Source organism: Spea bombifrons, chromosome 3 (genome assembly GCF_027358695.1).
Source record: "Spea bombifrons isolate aSpeBom1 chromosome 3, aSpeBom1.2.pri, whole genome shotgun sequence".
NCBI lineage: Eukaryota > Metazoa > Chordata > Amphibia > Anura > Pelobatidae > Spea > Spea bombifrons.
Window position 1 is genome coordinate 79619559 of NC_071089.1, and position 22555 is coordinate 79642113.

Sequence of the window (22555 nt, forward strand, 5' to 3'; positions counted from 1 at the left end):
TTCTTCCACTCATCAGACACAAAAGCACTCCTCCATGGTTTGGCTATTCTTGCTGTTGACTGACTGCTTGAAAATGCTCCTATCTGTTCCAAAATGTAAAAAATGCACATATAAATGACCAATGATAAAAACTCAGATAGAAGACAAGACTCTCTGCTCTACAATAAGGCTCTTTATTTGAAAGACTGCTCTATGTCTCGTACCAATACATTTGTTCTAGTATGACTGGTCAAATAAGAAGGCAATACAATTCTTTCAGAATGCATTGGCTTATGCGTCATTAACTGAGTTAGCCTCTCATCCTCATCACCAAAGAATGGAAAATAAGTCAGGGGTCACGCTCTAACTATTTGGAAGCTCAAGTGTTTCTTTAGAAAAATTACAGGAGTGTAAGGAGAATAACTATAGGTTTGTGTGTGTGAAAGAATGGGGAGGCATGTGCAATTTATTTTCTCTTGAGGGGTGTAGGGGTAAGTCATAGGCTTTCTCATAGGGCTTCTGTACACATATAATATATCTGATTATCACGCTGTGACCACGTGCATCATTCTAAGTGTTACATCCTGCAGTTCCAAAATCACTACACAGCAAACAGCAAAAAATTCAAGCTTACTCTGTTACTTGAATGAGAGGGAGAGGACATTCCATATTTTCTAATGCCTCCAACAGCAAGGTATATGTCTGACATTTGTCTGTTTTTTTTGCCTATAGTGCCTACAGTGTGCATGCAAAGGAGCTGAATGCCCAATGATATCACACAGCCTCCTTAGATGGTGGAGCACTAGGTTACGTCAAACGCATTCTAGTATTCCAGTGTGGGATACAGAAAAGGTTGTAAATATATCTTGTAAAAAAAAAAAATAATAATGATATTGGTCTGTAATCTTCAAAATCATGTATAAAAAGTGAATTTGTCAAAAGTGCTAAAAGTTAACAGTCGCAATGGTGCACACAGAAAACATTTCATAATAAATAAATATGTTTAACAAACAAATGAGAGAAACTTTAGTAGGATGTTGTTATGCTAAAAGCAGGTATAGCGAAGAAAGCTCTCACAAATGATTCCATTATCAAACACAAGCAACTAGCAGGAGGCATATAAATGAGCCATTACATTGATGAGTTCATTTACCTACCAATAATCTAAGGTCTGAAACTGAATAATGTCTGAGCATAACCTACATTCAGAAAGCGTGCAGTGGCATCATATGGGTGACAAGCTCAATTATTCTGACTCATTTCCCAAAATACAGGGAATGATTTAACAACTGAAGTTAAAACAGCTTGGGCTTTGAATAAATTACACAGCTAAGTTAAAGAGAAAAAAATAGGGCATGTTTGACTTGCAATGAGTGCAAATAAATAATTTCATATAATATGTGTTCATGGGTGGCCCGTTTACAACGACACTACTTGTTAGCAGAAATTCAATTCGAAAAACTGGAGGCTGTGCATAGAAGTAGAAGTGAGCTGTGGTCACCGATAAACTTAAGCAAAACAGCTAAAATAAAGTTATGTTTTGTTTTCTTAACCAAAATCATCTTCTTGAACTTTTATAACCTTAGGCCTTAATACTGCAGAGAATATATCTATATAAGACTAGCAGAGGTAAGGTGGAAGCTGGTTTATAATTCAATATAAAGCTGATGTAGACTTCCCACTGACTAGTAAGGACTAGGAATAATAGAAGCTGATAAATGCAGCCACTGACTTGGCCTGTACATGTTTACTTAGCAATTCCAAAACCCACAAAACAACGTTGAAGTTGGGGAAGGTTCTGTAGACACAGCAATTGGGTCTGGATTAGGAACATTTTGTCAAGCACACAGATAGCTGCAAGATGGAAGAAGTAATGAGAAGAAAGGTGAAAAGAAAAACTAATTGACAGATGTATTCCGTATCTGCATTGAGGATGGTAAACAAAAGAAGAACACATTCCGGATCCAACTCTTAATATTACATTTAGATTGTTTCCTAATATCCTCTGCTATTCTACATATTGGAGTATGCAGTGGTCTCCACTGGCAGATAGCTATCTCTTCTCACACTTCCTCTACCGATGATTGCATCTGTACTCTATACCACTGCTAAGGGCCCTTCTACCCCAATGTATTCAGATCAAAATTTAGATTACAGTTCTTACATGACTGTTCTTATTGTACCTTCCCTTTTAATTATACTGTAAACTATAAAGCACTAATAAGATCTGTTAGCACTAAATAAAAATGTATAAAAATATGAATATGATTGTTGTGATGGTATTGAACAAACCCAGGTCAGTTTAATAGAAGCCAATCTGTTCCCTCCAACTAAACCACCATGGATTTGCCATTTGTGGCACATGTAGAAAATAGAGGTAAATGAAAGAGTAGCAAAGAAGTAGCAGGGGCCCAGAAAGTACTCATAAAGGTAGCCTTCCTGAGATGTATCTGCTGATTATAGTGACATAGTTGAGATACTTACGTGTTTTGTATTCCCCGCTCGGAGGAAAGAGTTAGGGACTCCATGTTTCGTTTCAGGATCACTCTGTTCTTCATAGCTTTCAAACTCGCTAGAACTCCAACCATAATCCAAGGAACTGTTGCCACCATCTTCTCCATTTTCCACATCATCATATATCATCTCCTCTGGATCTTTGATGGGAAAAAGTGAAATAAGACAAAAAATGTGTTAAAATACACAAACTGTTCACTTGGCATTTTTAAGATTGAGTAATTCGATCAGAAAAAGGATCCTGCTCTATTTGCAAAATCAGGGATTGCTAACTTTTGTTCTTAAATGCTAAAATTTAGCATCACTATGCCATTAGCAGGTAAAGATCATCAGTCATAAAATGGCACATATTGTTTCTAACTAGAATGAATCCAAAGATAAATGTCACACTATTTTAATGTTGTCGTTAAATATACTGGTATAGCATTACTAGCCAATACCAAACAACAAAAGAACATTTCGGTTTGAAATGACTCTTAACGTTGTTTTAACATATACTTTAACAATACAGTTGGCATATGAAGGGTTGCTGACAGAAGCTGTACACTAATCATTATTTAATCTAAACATCCAGTGTACACTAAAGTTAAATGAAGCATACGTGCATGGTTTGTAGCAATGCATTTTACATATGCTGAGCTGCTGTATATCAAACCACATTATTCACGGCAAATGCGATGTAAAGAAAAAAAAAACACTAGTAAAATCCATACAAATTAATGTGTGGATTAACAAATGAACTTCACACAATTACCGTTATAGGACAATACCTTACCTGTGGCAGAATCAGAATTTTCCCTTGGAACATCATCATAGATAACTTCATCAGGATCTGGAAGACAGACACCAGCTTAAAAAATGTATAATAATCTTTCCAACCACAATCAATATTTTCGAACAAAGCCAAAAAGCATACATTCTTTGTTTAAAAAAGGCTTCAACACACAAGCTTCATTTACTTTTTTCCAAAGGAAAACATTGGTGATATGATCTATGCAAATAACAGAATAAAACAAGGATCACTCCACACACAGAACTTTTCCCTAGAATTATGTGTGTATATGCCTATATGTATGTACAATCATGTGAAAAAGAAAGTACACCCTCTTGGAATTCTATGGTTTTACATATCAGGACATAATAATAATCAACTGTTCCTAATTCCTTACTTCAGATGGCATATTGCACCGTGTCATGGTTTATTCAACAAAAATAAAGCCAAAAGGGAGAAGCCATGTGTGAAAAACTAATTACACCTTATGATTCAATAACTTGTAGATCCGCCTTTAGCAGCATTAACTTGAAGTTCTAATTTTCTGTATGACTTTTATCAGAAAAACCTTTCCTAGACTAGAACCAATATGAAACCAAAGATTGTGTTTAAAAGTTACCACAACTACACATCACTCTGATGACAATAAGCATGTAAAGGGGCAGAATACCTACTTTCCATCCACTCTGTATTAGCAGGATCTGCAACCCACTTGGCCAACACATCATCTTCTTTGGATGAATGGAAATCTTCGCTTTAAAAAATAAAACATTTTAAGCCGGTCAGTCATGTAAAAATTAACTGCATACTGCTTTTCAGAGTGACGACTATAAAAGGTGGAGGTGAAAAGGTAATGGTATAGTATATTAGTTTCAGCCCAGTAGGGGAGTTTTCTAGGACTCAAATATTACATTATGGACCTTTTATAACCTAGTTCATAGCTAACTACCTAAAAACTGCAGCTATTTCCAGATAGCACTCAAATGCCCCTGCATGATCCCACTAAGAGCTTTCAGGTACTCAACCGGCTTGACCCGTCTGATATATATATATATATATTATATATATATATATATATACATATATATGTGTGTATATTATCAATCAGGGTTTACTGCAAAATAATGTAGTGTATTAGCATTAAAAGTAACAATGACTCTACAGCAATTTACAGGCTACACTATATTTAAGAACAGACAATTGTCATATAAAAGCTAATACACACCTAACTTTTCTACATGAATGGAAAACAATGACCTCTTAAGCACATTTGTTTTGTTTCTTATTGGAGCAAAAGAAAAACAACATGAAAGTATTAAATCAGGTTTCTTTACAGGATTAAATTGTTTCTGTGAAGGGGGGCATTGTAATAGTTCAATAGATGTGGCATTATTAGAAATTGTAAATCTAAAATAAGTTCACATATAATACAAGTATTTTCTATAGGGTTCCTAGCTTTTATTAGTACCCTAGAAGAGCTAAGATTCCATTGTCACCTTCTATACTTTACATGAACTTGCTAGCACATGAATGGCCCTAATTGCAGTTTTCCTACCAGCTCACCACACTAGGTAGCCACCTGGTTTGTGTATATGGCAAGTCGAGCCTTGTAGCTCATTCTTCCTTGCAGCTGAAGCTCACTAGGATTCTCATTGTATTTAACTACAGTATAAGTGTAATTATTCAACAAAAATAATCAGTTTGTATGATAAATTGGCAAGCCATCAATAACAATTTAAAGACCATTCTGATAATAGTGGAGCAAAAACCTGTAGATAATTATGCATACATGAGAATACCAAAAGGTAAAGTATAATCCTAATTAAAAGTACAGACCTAGAATGGGGATCATCCAAGTTGATTGGATGACACTGAGGATTTGCTACAACTCCTTGAACACCTGCGGAGGACAAAATAATCATTATATATATATATATATACATACATACATATACACACACACACACATACATACATACATAACTCTCACTATTATTATTCACATTCTACATTAAGTGAACAAATTATGGCCTAAAAGTGACAGAAATTTGATTTGGCTTAGTTAGAAAGTCTAAATAAGTCATAAAACTTCATTGTTTTTGATGCAAAAACAGAGCAGATGCCTGGCGGTTGCGTCGGTGAGCAGCATCATGGGTATTGTGACTTGCTCTTGTTTGACACATGCCCTACACTTAAGCCAGTTACCTTGGCCAAAAATGCAACACGGCCTACTAAAAACTCTTATTTGTACTAAAACCCTTAGTCTGTAATGCTCTGTAGAAGAAGTCAGCAACCAATCTACATTAGAGACTATTTAATCATTTACCGTACCTTGTTCATCAACAGATATATTCCGAATTATAACTGGAGTAGAGTACGCTGGCACTAACAATGGTAGGTTTGAGGGAACTGCATAGCCGCACGGGACAGGAACAGAGTAGCCACTGGGCACACGAGGGCTAGTGCTTTCTTCAGTGGAAGGAGGTTCTAGAGATATTGCTGAATCCCCTTCTTGGATAGGTGCTATATCAATTACAGAATACGGGTTCACTTTCTTTGGTGTAGAGCCTGTGTCAGGCTCTGCTGGTAACTCCTTTTGAAATGAAGCTTCTTCATTGCCTTCAGTGGGATGGGCTAGTTCTTGGATCGCAAAAGAAAAATACATCATAAACTGTACATTTAAAAATAATTATTTTAATGAATTAATGTTGTTTTATCATTTTTATTTCTAAAAGAAGAGAAATGTACATTAAGAACACACACAGAAATACAAGCTGCACATTTTGCATGGATGATGTTATACGCAACACACTAACTAACTAATGTTCACCCAATGAATATGATAAACTTTAGTTATTATTGCCTTTTTCATTGTATCACTCTATCATAAAGATTTATAAATCAACAAAAAATACTTATAAAAACAAGCATTTTATTGAAAGCTATTAGGCACTCACATGCTAGCCTAGTTCAATTTACTAAAATTAAATAAAAAAATAGAGCTTGAGGGTTCCCTCTATCTTCTCCAGCCACCAGCTGGTTTCCAGAGAAGCATCAGCATTTTTGTATTACAATTAGCGTTGACACTTTCGTATAATACTGTTTCACCACTCCATTGTAAAGATATTCTAAACAGCAAAGTAGCATTTTAGTAAAATTAACAAATCTGCTGCTTCTCTAATCTGAAATAGTAAGCCTATTATAGAGAAAAGGAATTATAGCATTAACAATGATCTGCAAATAATCTACAGGTCGGCTGTGAATTTCACAAACATTTATTTTTTTGGTCATTATATAATTAATTTATTATAAGAATCACCTGCGGAGCGTGGTGATTTTGATACTACGTCATTAAGTTCATTCTCACCCGTTGCCAGGAGTTGTCTGTCAGCTTCCGGGGCCTCGTCACCACTGTCAAAGTCGAATTTCTCCCCTTCTTCGTCTTCATCGTCGGCATCAGCACTGAACAGGAATTGATTCTCAAATACTAGGGATTTAAAAGGTACAATCACATTGTAACACGTGAAATACATAGAATTCCATTGCGGAACAAGTGACAGTATAAGGTCTTACAGATCCATAGATGTTGTCTACAAAGAGTATTTTACTTTCTGACATCTACTACAATTATATATCTTTTTGCAACCCTGATTATGTTTCCCTAATATACAATTATTTTACTAATAGTACAATCATGTTTTAAAATATGATGTAAACAATCAGTTATTGCGTACTTTTATCCTGCATTTACAATAACATGGATTTTTTTTTTTTTTAATTGTAAGGCTAATTTAAAAAAGAATAGAGCATAGTTGACCTTATTGCCATATAGGTAAGCAACAAACCCTACGCCTCTGCGACCCAAGGTTACACATCGTGTCTGAAATAAGACATTCACAATTGCACACAGATCGAGCACGAGGCCCTCAGGGGCCAGAGGACTGCCATGGCCAAGTGCACTGAAACCTCAGCAAGCATCCTTAACTGGCCCTGACAGATTCAATGTAAAAACTATAAATCAGATGTAAAATCATGGCAATGCTTTAGGGCCTTATTCGAACTACATACTCTTAATGATTATAAAAAGGTTATAAAGAGGACAAAGTCAAAATATCATTCTTAAAGGACTCTGAAAAAAATCATGTCAGAATGTTTAATCTAAAGGCCATTGTAGGAAACAAACGACCTGTATTTGTCTATAATGAGTTCGGTTTGCTTCAATTTTAAATAGTCTTGTCTTTCCGTCAAGGCCCCAGAATGTGTCAAGCACGGCTGACAAGGGACCTTTGATAAAAACAATCCGTTTACTGTCCGCAGCCCTTTCCAGCTTGCAGCCCCCTCATGTCACCCTGCCCCAGCTATTTCCTTTGTGTTACAGTAACACACATCATTTCTAAACAACGCAGCTGTAGCTAAGGGTCCGTCTAACGCTCGTCATCATAAAGAGATCTCCATATGCGCTCCGAAAAGATTGTGTAGGTAGATGTATATAATCTATGTCTTACATGTGGGCTTATAATGAATAAAAAAAAAGAATCAGCTCAAAAGGGATGTTCATTCCTCTATAATATAATGTTTTTTTCTCCAATATGTAGAACTTTTTTTTTTTTTTTTTTTTAAAAAAAAGCATTTAGCAATATGTACAGTTACAATCAAAATGTATAAATCTGCAATGCAAATCAGGTATATTGTCAACATTTACAGACGTTACGCTGTTTGCAATGAACAACTCAAACAAAAGACATTGAAATAGCTCAACACAACACATGCTTCAAGTGGTTTCCCCAAATTCAGCTGAAGAAGTCATTATAAGTTGCATTTTCAGTTGAATTTGGAGAAACCACTTGAACCATTCATTGTGTTGAGCTTTTTCAATTGCTTTTCATTGATTTGTTCACCTGGTTGACAATAAACCTGATTTGCAACGGGGATTGAATAATTTTGATTGCAGCTGTATATTTTTATGCATTTACTGCTAACAAGTATGCTTTACAATTTATAGTATAATAATGGTGAAGTAGAATAAATACAGTTTTTTAATAAGTGCAGGAGTCATACACACTTTATGATTATGGATAAGATAAGAGGTCCTTGCCAAGAAGTGCCAACAGCCTGTTGTAGCAAGGAGAGAGAAGACATACAGGTAAAAGGGGGGAGAAGGGCAATTTATGAGAGATCTGATTGAGCATATTAAAGTAAGTACTCATGGTAGTGCTGCAGTAAAAATGTGTTCTTTAGTTTGCTTTTGAAGCTCTGGGGAGGTGAAGCTTAGTGAATGTTTGGTGGTAGGGAGCTCCAGAGATAAGGAATGAAAGGAGAAAAGGCTTTTAGCCAAAAGGGAGCGTTAGCTGTTATAGGAGGAGACTCAGAGGGTGTGCTGGTATATCATAGCTGAGAAATAGGATCGGGATGAGCCTTGGAGGCAAGGAGAATTTTTTTCATATAAAGCCAGGGAATTGGATTTGGTGTAAAGTTAGGGTTACTAGAGGAAAGGGTGAGTCTTCAGGAGCTGAGAACTGATTATGCAGGGATAGGGAGAGATATGTAAAGTGTGAAGACAGCACAGAGTTCTATTGATTAAAATCAGTATCATGTAACTAATCATTCACCATGATTACCCTTTAGCATGCTATAGTCTTTCAAATCATTAATCTGAAGTTTGAAAAACGAAAAAACTCTTTATAGAAATTGAAAAAAAAAAATTAACCAAAAACGTAGAAAAAAATAGACCTGCCTGTTAAGTAAAACCTATGTTCCAACTGCATTCTTTTTACAGGTTTACATGTTTTTTTCAACTCATCATTTATCTTACCGTCCCTGATTCACCAAAAAAATGAAAAATACACGCATGGAATCAGATTTGCCAGATCTTTGTTTTACCTTCAGGAGGTGGAGGGGGAGGGAAATCATCTGTATCTAAATTCTCTGAATTCTCCATATTTGTCTGTCTGTTATTCAAAACATATCACTTCACAATTCCTAGGATGAAAAAAAAAATTAGAGAACCTTTCCATCATTTTGTATTATTTTCCAGATGAGCCACAGAAGACTTGAAAAATGTTCTAGAGAGCTATCAACAAATGATCTTCCCTCTACTCACAGGGCGCACATGTAAACCCTTGTAAAAGAAGTTTGTCTGTCCGAGAAGGAAATATTAACACACTTTCCAGACTTTCTATAGATTTCTTACCATTGTGCTGTTTCTCTGTAAGGCCGAGGCAGCAATTTATAAAAAATGTGATGGGACAGCAAGATGGGAATCTCCCACACACATACACAGCGGAATAAAATGTTATTTTAATCTATAAAAGAAAGTCCCAGGGGGGAAAAAGTAGTAAAGTACTGAACAGGGTATTGTAGCATAGCGCTGAAGAAAAAGGGGTCCAATAAACCTCTTTACAAACAGATCAATAGAGAGCCATAGGATCATGTGATATTTTTCTGATATTCTCCACATTTTTCCAATTACTTTCCTCCTAGACTTGTGTTAGTTTAGAGACTCCCGCTATGTTATTAAGGCTCAGGCTTTAAAAAAAAGTTTACAACAAATAAGTATACCAAGGGACCTAGTATATTTGCATTTAAGACTGGGATATGAAACAGAGTAGGTTTTAAATTGCTTGAGAGTCCATTTTGGATTTAAATGCAAAGCACTCCCGCTAATCTGCTTGGTAACCAATACAGCCATCAAAAGGACTCGCCAAATGTGCGGCACTTTCACGTAGGGGGGGCTGAGCAATATATGGCCATATAGTGTGAAGGAATGCCCAATATTTATGCCTTAGTTAGGTGGTTTAAAAAAAAAAAAAAAAAAAAAAAAATAGTATTTACTGGGTATGCACTGAATTCTCCCTTTGTTTTGTGTACTTATCAGACATTATTATTATTCTAGCAACAACCTGCGAATCTGAATTTTTATGCCTTTTAGGTTGCGCGCCCCTCTATTTTTGTATATTTTTATTGTTAACAGAGACAAATCAGAAAAATACGCCAAGTAACTGCTGATAAAAACATTGTTTCTATTTAAAAGAACCATGATTGTTTTGAAACAGAAAATAACACGCTTTAAAAGTAACAGCTAGAAAAACTAAAGTTGCCCTTTAAGAATCGCAAACAAAGAACTGGAAATAATGTGGATTCCCGTGGATCAAGGAATATGCCTAACTGCAGATAATCTGTGCCTGTAATTCACTGTGCTAAATCTGGAAAACTAAGATTGCAACATCACAACAGGGGGCAAGAAGTTGAACTTCTGAAGCTGGAATTGAGATCTGTACATAGAGTTTCTTTTTCTAGGTTGTAAAACCATGGATGCAGACACTGACTCTCTACCGGAGAACAGTCACTTCTAAGGAATAGCCCAATTGTATTATTAGTTTATGAGCCCCCGAAAGATCACCATCTTCACTTGGACCAGGAATCCTTTATCTGTCTTCCTTGTTATTACAATGGAGCGTAATATTTCTTATGTCACCGGTAAAGCATCCTTTCCAAGGCCAGAATGAAAGAATTGTATATGAATGAACAGCATTCATATGTAGGTGCTTGTATCTGATACACACGTAAATACATCCATTTCTGTACTTTGCGCAAGTAAAAACATGTTGTCCGAACATTCGTTATTTTAAGCCCACTGCCTGGTTTTGTGGTGTTTTTCTGCATCTGACAATTAACTAAGTCAGCAAAAAAGGACTGAGGAAACAGATGGCTAAAATTACACCTGGCAGAGGATGAATGTTGCAAACAGCTGGTGGAAGGACGCGAAAGTACACTGGATTTGACACATAGGACGTTACTGTAAAGTACTGCTGCCTTTACGTACTAAGAATACTGCGCTACAGCCACAGGCAGCTACATACTCACAATAATCACCCCTTAAAAGGTGTTAATTCTCAAACCCAGTTTGCTAAGGGAAAACAAAAAAGATATCCAATCAATTACAATCATTCCCTGACACCATTACAAAAAGTTTAGTTTTTCCCCTTAATGTAAAAGTTGTGTAGTTACATAAAAGTGCTTTTTGTTTCATTTGTATTCTGTTTATCTTTTGTACTAACCATGAGTCCTGTGTCTGCTTGTTCAGCTAAATCGCAATTTATGACTGTGACACTTCAGGTGTTAATTACATCTGAATTGCTTTTCGTAAAGCGTAAGAAATAAAAATGGCTCACAAGAAAGTAAGTGTTCTGGTGAGAATATGAATGACACAAAATCTTACACAACTAAAGAATCTCTAGGAACAGTGCTAGGCAATATGGAGCTAATGCTGCGTTTAGGGAAAGCATCGTAGATGGAACAGCATCTTTAATAGAATAACAGACATGACACACCAATGTACCACATTGCTCATCAAATAATTTAACAAACTGGCAAAACTGCATTATTTGACACTGTTATAGAACTGATAAAAGTATGAAAATAAATCTTTTTGTGAATAACTAAATAAACCATTGACACGGACTGCTATGGAAAGGTTTATATTATATATATATATATATATATATATATATATATATATATATATATATATACATACACATACTAGACTTGTGCATTCGTATTCGGGCAAACATGAAAACGAACACGAAGGGTGCGTTTCGTTGTTCAGCCTGAATACCAAAGAAACAAACATGGTGGCCGCAAAAACGTATAATACAAAGACACACAACACAAAGAATCTTCGTCTTCATTTACTAATCTCCCTGGTTACTTCCCCATCTGGCATACCTTATCTACGCAGCAGCGCAGGGGTTAATGGGAGCAGAAATCCGTAGGTTCGCTGTCAGGAGTTAAATGTCGATAAGAGCGCCCATTGGTTGATGCAAGAGAGGACCCATGCAGGCAACCAATAGAGTTGCTCGCACGGTGGTCTCCCCAGGCCAAGTTTTGGCACCAGGATTTTAAAAGTCTGTACGAGCGATTACACCAAACAGGTACTAATGATCAATGTGTAAGGCTGTAACTCAATTATTAACTGAAACAGAAACAGCTGCATAGGAGGAATAAAACTGGATGAGGAACAGCCACCAGCTCATTAACAACGTGCTGAAAATAGTTTAATGTCAAAAATATAAAATGTCAAGACTGGGCACAGCAACATGACAAGAAAGTTATAGTGTATCACCAAGGTCTCTCTCAGACGTAAATGTTCAGGCAGACAGATGTTTCCAGATGTTTTGTCCAAGTTCTTTTGAAGAAGCACAAAGAAATGGCAATGTTCAGGTCAGGGGTCAGTCAAGGAAACAGATGAAAGACACATCCATGCTTACTTCATAATCGAAAGATTTCCAGCAGTGTGATGAGCTCAGCATTGGCAGAAAAAAGGCGGGACCCTGGTGCACCCATCTACCAACCGGAGAAACCTAGTCAGAAGTGGTCTTCATGGAAGACTTGCAGCCAAAAAGCCATACCCCCGATGAGGAAACAAGGCCAAGCAACTATTGCCGAAAACCTCAGAAATACAGGCAGATATTTATCCATGGAAAAGAAAAATAACAGTGCGCTAAACTAGTCCCAGGTACAAATAATCCAAATGTGTAAAATGAGGCCTACCAAGCAGGTGCGAGCATGCTGCAAATATTTATCCATCATGCAATATCATCAAGGAGGAATCGGATTGTTCCCAAGTTTATTCTGCAGCACGACAAAAACTCAAAACATACAGCCAAAGTCATTAAGAACTATCTTCAGAGTAAAAAAGAACAAGGAGTCCTGAAAGTAATGATTCGACTCCCACAAAGCCCTCATCTCAACAACACCAGGTCTGCCTGGGATTACATGAAGAGAGAGAGGCAACTAAGCCTGCTAGATCCACAGAAGAACCGAGGTTAGCTCTCCAAGTTAGTTCCTACTAAACTTCATACCAAACTACCTGCTAAGTTCCTTAAAAAATGTTTACCTAGAAGAATTGATGCTGTTTTAAAAGGTGATCACACCAAATATTTTTGATTTAGACTTTTCTTCTTGTTAACTCATTTTGCATTTAGTAAAGTGATGAAAACCTTCTTACTTAACCTTCTTGTTAGTCAGCGTGAGTATGTATAGTGTCAGAGCCACTGTGTGTGTGTGTATGTATAGTGTCAAAGTCAGTGTGTGCACTGTAGTGCTGTTATCAATGTGTGTGTGTATACAGTGCCAGAGTCAGTGTATGTTGTTGGATAGTCTGTGCATTTGTATAAGAGTGTGGTGTTAGCATGTGGTGTTTTTTGTGTGTTATTGTACGGCAGTATTAGTGTAAGTCAGCATATAGTGCTTGTGTTTTAGTGTATGGCGTTAGCATGTGTGACTGAAGTGTGTGTGTTTGTGAGCATATGATTTTAGCATAGTGCGTAGTGGGTAAGCGTTTGTTAATTACAATTTATTTAGCAATTTCATTTTAATGAATTATTAATTTGATTTGCTAATATAATGTATTATTGTATGTTTTCACAAATGTATCAATTCTTTATTAAATCATTAGCATATATTTTCCAATTATTTTACGTTTTGATCAATACTTCTTTTAGCTTTGCATACAGTATATTTTGTGTGATATCTTTATTGTCTTTAGAATGGGACATATTTCTAAACTAACATCCATATAATAGTTTAATATTAAGCGGACTTAAGATGGTGGAGAATCACTTTAGAAGGGAGGTATGACTAAATGTTAAATATACGAAAATAAACATGATTAGGAAAAAAAAAAAAACAAAAAAAAAAAACTGTCTCTTACGTGTTTTTGGCTGGCTCTTAGATCCAGGCCAAATTTGTCAACCCCTGAGTTATACAGTATCTTAAAGGGGTTAACTAAGCCATGGGATGTATTTGTTAGTTTCTGTTTGATTAAGTTTATGTCATTGCATATAATTATTTTAAATCAATAGATATATTTGGTTCACATAATTTATTAGCAACATAATCCTGTATCTAGCACTTACGGTAATCCTCCATACACTTTTATTTCTGTTTTCGTTTTTGTGTGCCGTGCCTTTAAAGCAGTGGATCTTGGAGCTTAGCACCCCAGTCTGAACAAGTAAATCTGTAACAATGACTTTACCTACTTCAGGGCAGATGTTTCACACCCTTCTATAAAGGACTCCACCCTGACCGACAAATACAGAGTGGAAAAATCATGAATCATTAAAAATTTCACGTTCATATAAATCAACTGATCTTGCAAGATCAACTATATTTCATTAAATAAATGACAATATAAAAATAATTTTCCGAATACTGCATTTGTTGAAACAAATCATACAGCACACTATTAAGGACATACGTTTTAAATGTATTAAAATTGAGTATTTCGTCGAAGCCGATACATTTATTGGGTCAACATAGGAAAACATATAAAGCTACACATGCTTGGTATCTGAGAGGGCTCTTATCTTCAGGAAAACCAGAGAAGTAGAAGATCAAAGAAATTTTGCTTTAAGATTTTAGTTTTTGAATGGAAAAACACATTTTTACAACAAACAAAAGTATACATTTTTTTATTATTTTTAAACCGCACAACAGGTATCATATTTCATTGCGGCAAACCAAGGTCCCCCCCCCCACTATGTTTCAGTTAGTTGGCCATATGATAAGAGGCCTATTCCTGTAAAATTGCTCCAGGGCCCAAGGCTCCTAAATTAGCCCTCGCCTTTAAGTTGTTTCAAATGAGTGAATATTAGTTCCTTCCTTTTTCACAGACCAGTCTATTTGAGATACTTGATTATACTTTCCCCCCAGATAAAAAAAGGTGCCATGGATGCACATAGTGCTGTAGTGGTTTCTAGATAGAAGGGAGGAGAAGGCTAAGCATCTCCCTACACACAGACAATGGGATATAAATACCTCTGTGCTCAGTTCTCCTAGCAACAGGAAAAAGAACACTAAAGTCCTGACATCCCACACTTGCATCTCGACATCTGCAATAAGCAATTATATTTCGAATTCCATTGTGCAGCACTACAGAGTATTATGGTGCTATATCTATCAACATGATGTTGTTTACTGATTAAAATAATGCATATTAAAAGCCGACCTAATGTTTACAATGGGAAAAATATATCAACAGTGGAATATCTTGGGTTTTATGCTGCCCTAAACCTGACTAAACTCACGTGCCCCCTAACCTTAATCTGCCCCATCCTTTTCTGCCCAGGCCACACCTCTTCTGCTGTAAACTTCACCCCTTCCTCTTTTGATCTCAGCCCTCCTCTTTAGGCTCCATTTTTGCTTTTTCTCTTTGAGCTCTACCTCTTAAGCATGGTTACGGAGTACCCTCTTTGTTGTTTTGTGCACCATTTCAAATTATGTTAAGAGATAATAACCTTTAATTTAAAAAATGACTAGTGTAAATTCAACCATTTTTATCAAGGTCAGTCATCCATACTATAAAGATCACAGATGCTCAGACTGGTTGAATTAGGATGTGGTCAGCCCATGGTGTGACCAGTAACCCCACACCAAGGCTTCAACCGATGTTACTGTACATTCAGACACTGACGTGGACTGACCCTGAGACAACCTGCTCCTGTGTCCCAGTGTGGCACCTCCTGATGAGAGGCACTTAGGGAAGACCCCATCCCCCCCCAGTACGTCACTGGCTCCACCATTTTTCTGAAGTGCACCCAGTGGCCAGTAATAGAGATCTGTGGAGAAAGAAAGGTTCTTCTAATAATTGGACCAAGATGCAGCCCTGGATATCAACTGCCTTTTCTCAAGGTTTACCAAGAGGGTGGTAAATAAGTAAAAACGCCTTCCAGTCAAAATTGTAAAGGCTAATACAATGAGGAAATGTAAACATACATGGGGTAAACATAAAGCTATTCTAAATCAATGAAGAGAACAAGGGCTGAAGGATTGAGTCTCCACATCAGGAAAAATCGGTAGACTAGATGGGCCAAATGGTCCGTATCTGCCATTAAATTCTATGTTTCTATGCATGATTTAAACTTCCCATTAAGTGATCTCTCCCGTACCGTTATGTTACTGTAGACAAAACATAGATAGGGCAAAACAGAACTGTCTCCCTGGTCTCCGCGCTCTCACGTGTCCTGCATGCATAAATGCTGTGTTGCTGTAAATTAGCCTAATTTGCAGTTACTAGGAAGTCACTGTGAAAAATCGCCACGCTCTTGCATTAATGATTCTGTGGGATTACGAGACGTTGGCACCTTGCAAAAGTCAAGATGACCTGGGTCCACTAGGGATGTAGAGTATTCCTCAGTACGAGAACAATGAGGAGTATAAAACTCAAAACTTCAGAGAAGAATGTCAAATCTGCACAAACTATGTTTTGTTTAGTGGACTAGCACCTTTAATTCTTATTCTTAACCCCTTAAGGACCAGGCTGTGTTTTACCTTTTGTACCATTGGGACCGAGGCTGTTTTAACACTTTTGCGGTGTTCGTGTTTAGATGTAATTTTCTCTTCACTCATTTAGTGAACCCACACAAATTATATGTTGTTTTTTTCAGCACAAGAAGGGCTTTCTTCAGATACCATTGTTTTAATCATATTATCTAATTTCCCATAAAAAAAATAATAAAATATGATGAAAAATGTAAAAAAAAAACCCATTTTCTGACTTTTACCCCAAAAATCTTTTACTCATCCAAAAAAGCTAATGAAAAAACCTACTAAATATATTCTACTATTTGTCCTGAGTTTAGAAATACCCAATGTTTTTATGTTTTTTTGCTTTTTTCTGCACATTATGGAGCATTAAGTACAAGTAGCGTTTTGCTATTTCAAAACCATTTTTTCCAAATCTGGTAATTCTTCCCCCCATGTGCCATTTCGGGTATCTTTGAAGCCGGCCAATGCAATTTACCCCATCAAATCATATATTTTTGAAAACTAGACACCCCAAGGTATTTCAAATGCTACAATTTTAACTCTTTCCATGCACTAATTCTACCATCAGCCTTTGTCAAACTTTGTGGTAGTAATTTATTTTGTGTTTTTTTATCGCTACAATTGCTCTTCAGGTATGGATTTACAGCTCCTGGTATACATCACTTTCAAACAACACCCCAATATGTGTTCAGCAACATCTCCCGAGTACAGTGATACCCCTCATGCATGGGTTTGTTGGGTTGTTTGGGAGGTAAAACGCCACATTTAGGAAGTGCACATTTTTTAACTTGGAACTTTTACCTCTGGTCATTCTGCCCCCATGTCCTAATAGGACCATCTTTGAAGCCGGCTAATTCAATTTACCCCATCAAACCATATATTTTTGAAAACTAGACACCCCAAGGTATTTCAAATGCTAGTATTTTAACCCTTTCCATGCATGAGATTCTACCACCAGCCTTTGCCACACTTTGTGTTAGTATTTTTTTGGTATTTTTTTTTACACAAATTGTACTTTGGGTATACATTTATAGCTCCAGGTATACGTCACTATCAAACAACACCCTAATATGTGTTCAACAACATCTCTCGAGTACAGTGATACCACCCATGCATGGGTTTGACTGCTGTTTGGGGTTAAAAGGCCACATTTGGGAAGTGCGCTTTTTTCCCCCTATTTTGGTCAGTCTGTGCCTATGCCCTATCTTTGAGCCTGGCCACTACAATTTACCTCATAAAACCATATATTTTTGAAAACTAGACACCCCAAGGTACTTAAAATGGTAGTATTTAACCCTTTCCATGCATCAGATTCTACCACCAGCCTTTGCCACACTTTGTGGTAGTATTTTTTTTTGTATTTTTTTCACACAAATTGTACTTTGGGTATAAATTTATAGCTCTAGGTATACGTCACTATCAAACAACACCCTAATATGTGTTCAGGAACATCTCCCGAGTTCAGTCATACCCCACATGTATGGGTTTGTCTGGTGTTTGGGGTTAAAATGCCACATTTTGGAAGTGCGCTTTTTTTTCCCCCCATTTCGGTCAGTCTGTGCCTATGCCCTATCTTTGAGCCCGGCCACTCCAATTTACCCCATCAAACCATTAGTTTTTTTTAAATTAGACACCCCTTGGGTATTTGAAATGCTTTTATTTAAATTTTTCCATGTCAGGATTTTTGGGAAGATACAGCGCTAATTTTAGCACTTGCTCATAACAATAAACTTTATTTTTTTATTTTATTTATTTTACTCTTTTTGGACTTTTTTTTTACATTTTGCTGGAACTGGATAGTTCCTCTAAAGCATAATAATTTTTAAATGTTACCATGTTTTTTTTAAGCTTTTTCTTTTTTTCCTTTTTTTTTAATATTTTTTTTTTTATAATATTTTACTAATCACATAGTGATTAGAAAGCTGGGCTCCATTGACTTGTATGGTTGAATGCAGTACCTGTATTCAACCTGCAAGTGGAGCCAGAGTTCACTAGAGAACTTTTAAAACTTTATTATTCTTTTTCCCGGGCCGCCGCCATCTTGCGGATGGCGAAGACAACGTGCAGCTGCGGCTGTGACCGCTCTCCGGAGCGGTCACAGCCCACCCAGAGGTAAGTGTTTGGTGTCGCTGGATGCCTCCTGATCGAGGCATTCCAGCGACACCATTGACGTTTAGGAGGTGATCGTTGATCGCCTCCTAAACGCTTTTAAAACGGGCGTCCGCCGCCATACAATGTATGGCGGCTGTTGACGCCCCGGGGAGGGGCCAGACATGGCCCATCATGCCGATCTCGGTGTTGCTGAATGCCTCGACATCGAGGCATTACAGCAACACCGTTTAAGCTTAGAAAGTGATCGTTGATCACTTTCTAAGCTTGTTTAAGTCCCATGACGTGTCAGGTACGTCATAGGTCGTTAAGTGACCGTTTTGCATGACGTGCCTGACCCGGCAATGGACGTTAAGGGGTTAAGGACTAAACAGCTATAAGGTCAATGTAGAACACAAAGAGAGAGAGATAGATATAAGAAGGGGTAAGAATATTTCCTGGGGGCTGATGAAATATAAAATAACCATCGATGATGGATGAAGACAAATTATCAGCAATATACAAAATGTCATAATATCCTATAGGGCAGAATGTGACAAGTTTAAGAAGAAATAACTAAAATAACTACAGAAAGACAGATGTTTTTAAAGGTCCTTAGGTTTTTAGAGCAACGGAGCTCCATTTACATTTAGAAACAAGGTTTGAAGGTTGATGAGAACAATTCAGTCCTTCTAGTTGATCCATTTTTAAAATGCCATAAAAAGGATAATTAGGACAGCTTTACACCTATGCCACACATATTTATATTCCCTCTGAATATTAGCCTCTATCACTTTTGCTGGGAGGCTCCTTATTGATCTACTACCTTCTCAATAAAGAAAATCTTTCTTACATTATATCCAAACATCTGACCCTCTAGTCCTTTAGTATCACCATGATGTGCAACGAGTAGACCCAGGCAAAGAGAATGCACGCCTTAATGGGTTTTCCTGGTTGATGAGTTCAGGAATTTTATTTGTAGGCTTCAGACATGAGCCTGTAACAACATATTTTTCCAGATCCATGTCGTATCAGCTGCATTGCTTTAAATAATATTACTGTTTAGCTGTATTCCAGAATATAAAACTGTTCTGTAACATTCAAATAAATAAAACACTTTCATTATATGTCTCACCCTCTTGAGATCAAGGACTCCATTAGTTATCATTACAACCTTGTAATAAATAATCATTGTTGGACCACAAGGAGGAGGACAGCAGCTAAGTGGCAGCTTCTACCTCAGCTAAGGCCTAGATCTTTTTTAAGAATGTGTATTCTCACAAAGTACTTTAGTATGCTTTCTTCTATAGTGGAGTGTCAGTTACAGGAGAGTTGAGAAGTCTCCCCTGATTGGCTGAGACCTCCTTCACCCTAGTGAGGGCTCCTCTTCCAGCCCCCCTCTAATTAGTTGTCCAGTGCAGAACTTTTTAATGGAGGAGGACGTGGGCCCCTCCCGGGAGAGCCGTGCCACATACAACCATAATGTTTGTGCACCCATGATGGCGGCCTTTTACGGTTCTTGCAAAATTACAGCTATTGGTCTGTGAGCTGTCTGTAGTGCATTGTTGGTCACACGCAGGAACCCACTGAAAGCATCTCAGTTCTGGCTTGTACTTCTCCTCCAAGTAATCAGAATAATGGAATATTTCATTTTTTATTCTTAAAAGGGACAGTGAACGTTAAGCAGAAACATGGGCCAGCATTTTCGTTTCTTAAACAGGGGTCTGACAAAAATATTGACAATGGTACCATGATTTAATTGTACTTTGACTTTTTTTAAAATCTTATTTGTTGTTATTAAGGAGCAGGGTTGGGTTGTTCATCCTAAATGGTTATGTATAATTGCAATTATTGTTTAGATCTTTGTTTAATTACAATTATATCACATCATTTGAACCATGCGTTTGTATAACAATTTATTCTTGTACAAGGTTTGAAAAGTGGTCCTATGACCATAGCTATTTGGTTTTCAAACTTTGTATCAAAATCTAATTTTATACAAAATACTCCATAGCTCCTAAAATGCTCAGCTAGTATCCTTCAAGAAAAATGCCACGTCTACTGATGGATAAGCACATTGGGAGTTGCAGTTTCACAACAGATCACAGATTGTATCATAACTACATTTACCACTTTACACTACCCATAGCTTGTAGGGTTTGCAGCAGTCAATATAATGGTTTGGCAGATATTTAAGTTATCTGTGCACCTTATGGAGTTTGAAATGTGTCTCACGGTGGCGGAATCAGCAGAATCTAATCCCTCCTTAGAACACCCTTACAAACGCTGCCTAAACCAATTGGCAATTTAACAATCAGGCGGATAACAGATAATTGTGCAAAACTTGCGAAAAGGAAGCTACAATGCCTTTTCTCATGGTTACACGTAAGGTAAGGTTTTGTTATGTAACTGAGATGTGGTAGATTAGTGGAACAGCCTCCTAGCAGAAGTGGTAGAGGTTGAATTGTTCTTATGTGCTGTCAAATTCTACTTTGCTTATTTAAATCTTTAAACAGATAGTTAGTCCATAGAACTGTAAAATCTAGGATTTAGGAAGAGATCGGCTTCAAGCATTTTCACAATAGGCACAAGATGGTTGATCTATGCACCGGGAGAAGTCCTCTATTATGCAAAGGGTTAAGATGGCGAAAGATGCTCTGGTGCATTTTATGTATTCAAAGGCATCTTGGCTCAATATTTGAAGAAAGCGACAGATGCAGGAGTTTGTGGCGGGGTCCCTGCCGGGCTGCAGCAGGTGTCCAAACAAGAGGCTTGTGAGACATTTAGGATGCACATGTTTAGAACAACAATCCTCACGGCAAACAGAAAAGAAACTAAAAACATACGGCTTTAGGACAAAGATATAAACGATCATACAAAGTAACGTACCGATTACACTTCATACATTCGACTCATGTTATGTTTTTTTTTAAATGTATACATTTGCAAGGCGATGAAAACAACAGTTTGGTAATGTACAGAATAAATATAAACAGACAGGTAAAGAAAAATAAAGATGTTGAATGGGTTAATAGAACAGGTATGCAATGTATGGCAGATAAAAGTATGCAGCTCATTCTGAAATGGGGTCAGAAAAGAGTCAAGTAGCAGATCCAAGAGTCTTGGCTAAAACTATTCTATTGTGTATTGTAAGGAATGAAATATGGACTACTCACTGCCACATCATACCAAAAAAAAAAGATACTATTCCATAGAATCCAACATTTTACTAGCAATTCAAAACACAGCCCAGCACTCTGCTTGCTTCAAATGTAACGAGCAGCCTGAAAGTGGGATGCGTGTAGATTTAACTCTTAAAAGCCAGAGAATCCTGACTCCAAACCCATAGAAGAACTGGTGGGAATGTTCATCATGGTTTATAAGTGGTTAAATTAAAGAGCATTATGCACCAAAGATGAGTAAATTCAGCAATTGTTACAATGTGATTCCCTGTGATCTTCAGGCAAACACGTAACTCCTTTATTACAACCTAAAAAAACTCCTTTCCCATACACCCGGCTAATTGGAATGAGACACAAACACTCACCATATTCAGTAGAATGGCATGCAATAGTTTGCAGAGGTGGCCCCTGACTCCCTGTTAGTAGCCTATATAGTGCTTGTTCTGCAGCCTTGCCCGCTGGCAACAATTGTGCAAGCCCCCTTTTACTTCATTTCTTCTCCAATCTTTTTTTTTTTTCAAACTGAAGTGAACACGGGCTGCTGGAGCTGAGATGAGTCGCTGATTGGTCGGTGGGCTGCAGGCTTCCTCCTCTATTGGTGGAGGCTGCTGTCAGTCAAAGACTGCTCCCAAACGTCAGTGGGATTTGCTGCAACAAAGCTGAAGGTTTGGAAACTGTGCCTCTCGCTGTC

General features: G+C 37.2%; 1 protein-coding gene across 1 annotated transcript in view; it reads right to left on the reverse strand.

Annotated features, from left to right (window-relative positions):
* The window catches only part of ARHGEF10 (Rho guanine nucleotide exchange factor 10), a 62429-nt gene extending 40079 nt beyond the window's left edge, over positions 1-22350 (reverse strand). Inside the window, exons 1-8 of the mRNA XM_053460360.1 lie at positions 22230-22350; positions 9146-9244; positions 6585-6752; positions 5597-5905; positions 5102-5165; positions 3940-4019; positions 3269-3325; positions 2464-2633 (exon numbers count right to left, since the gene is read on the reverse strand). Of these exons, the coding sequence (XP_053316335.1) occupies positions 2464-2633; positions 3269-3325; positions 3940-4019; positions 5102-5165; positions 5597-5905; positions 6585-6752; positions 9146-9203 (906 nt within the window). The 5' untranslated portion in view covers positions 9204-9244; positions 22230-22350. The remainder of the gene's footprint in view (positions 1-2463; positions 2634-3268; positions 3326-3939; positions 4020-5101; positions 5166-5596; positions 5906-6584; positions 6753-9145; positions 9245-22229) is intronic.
* Positions 22351-22555: the final 205 nt, after the last annotated feature.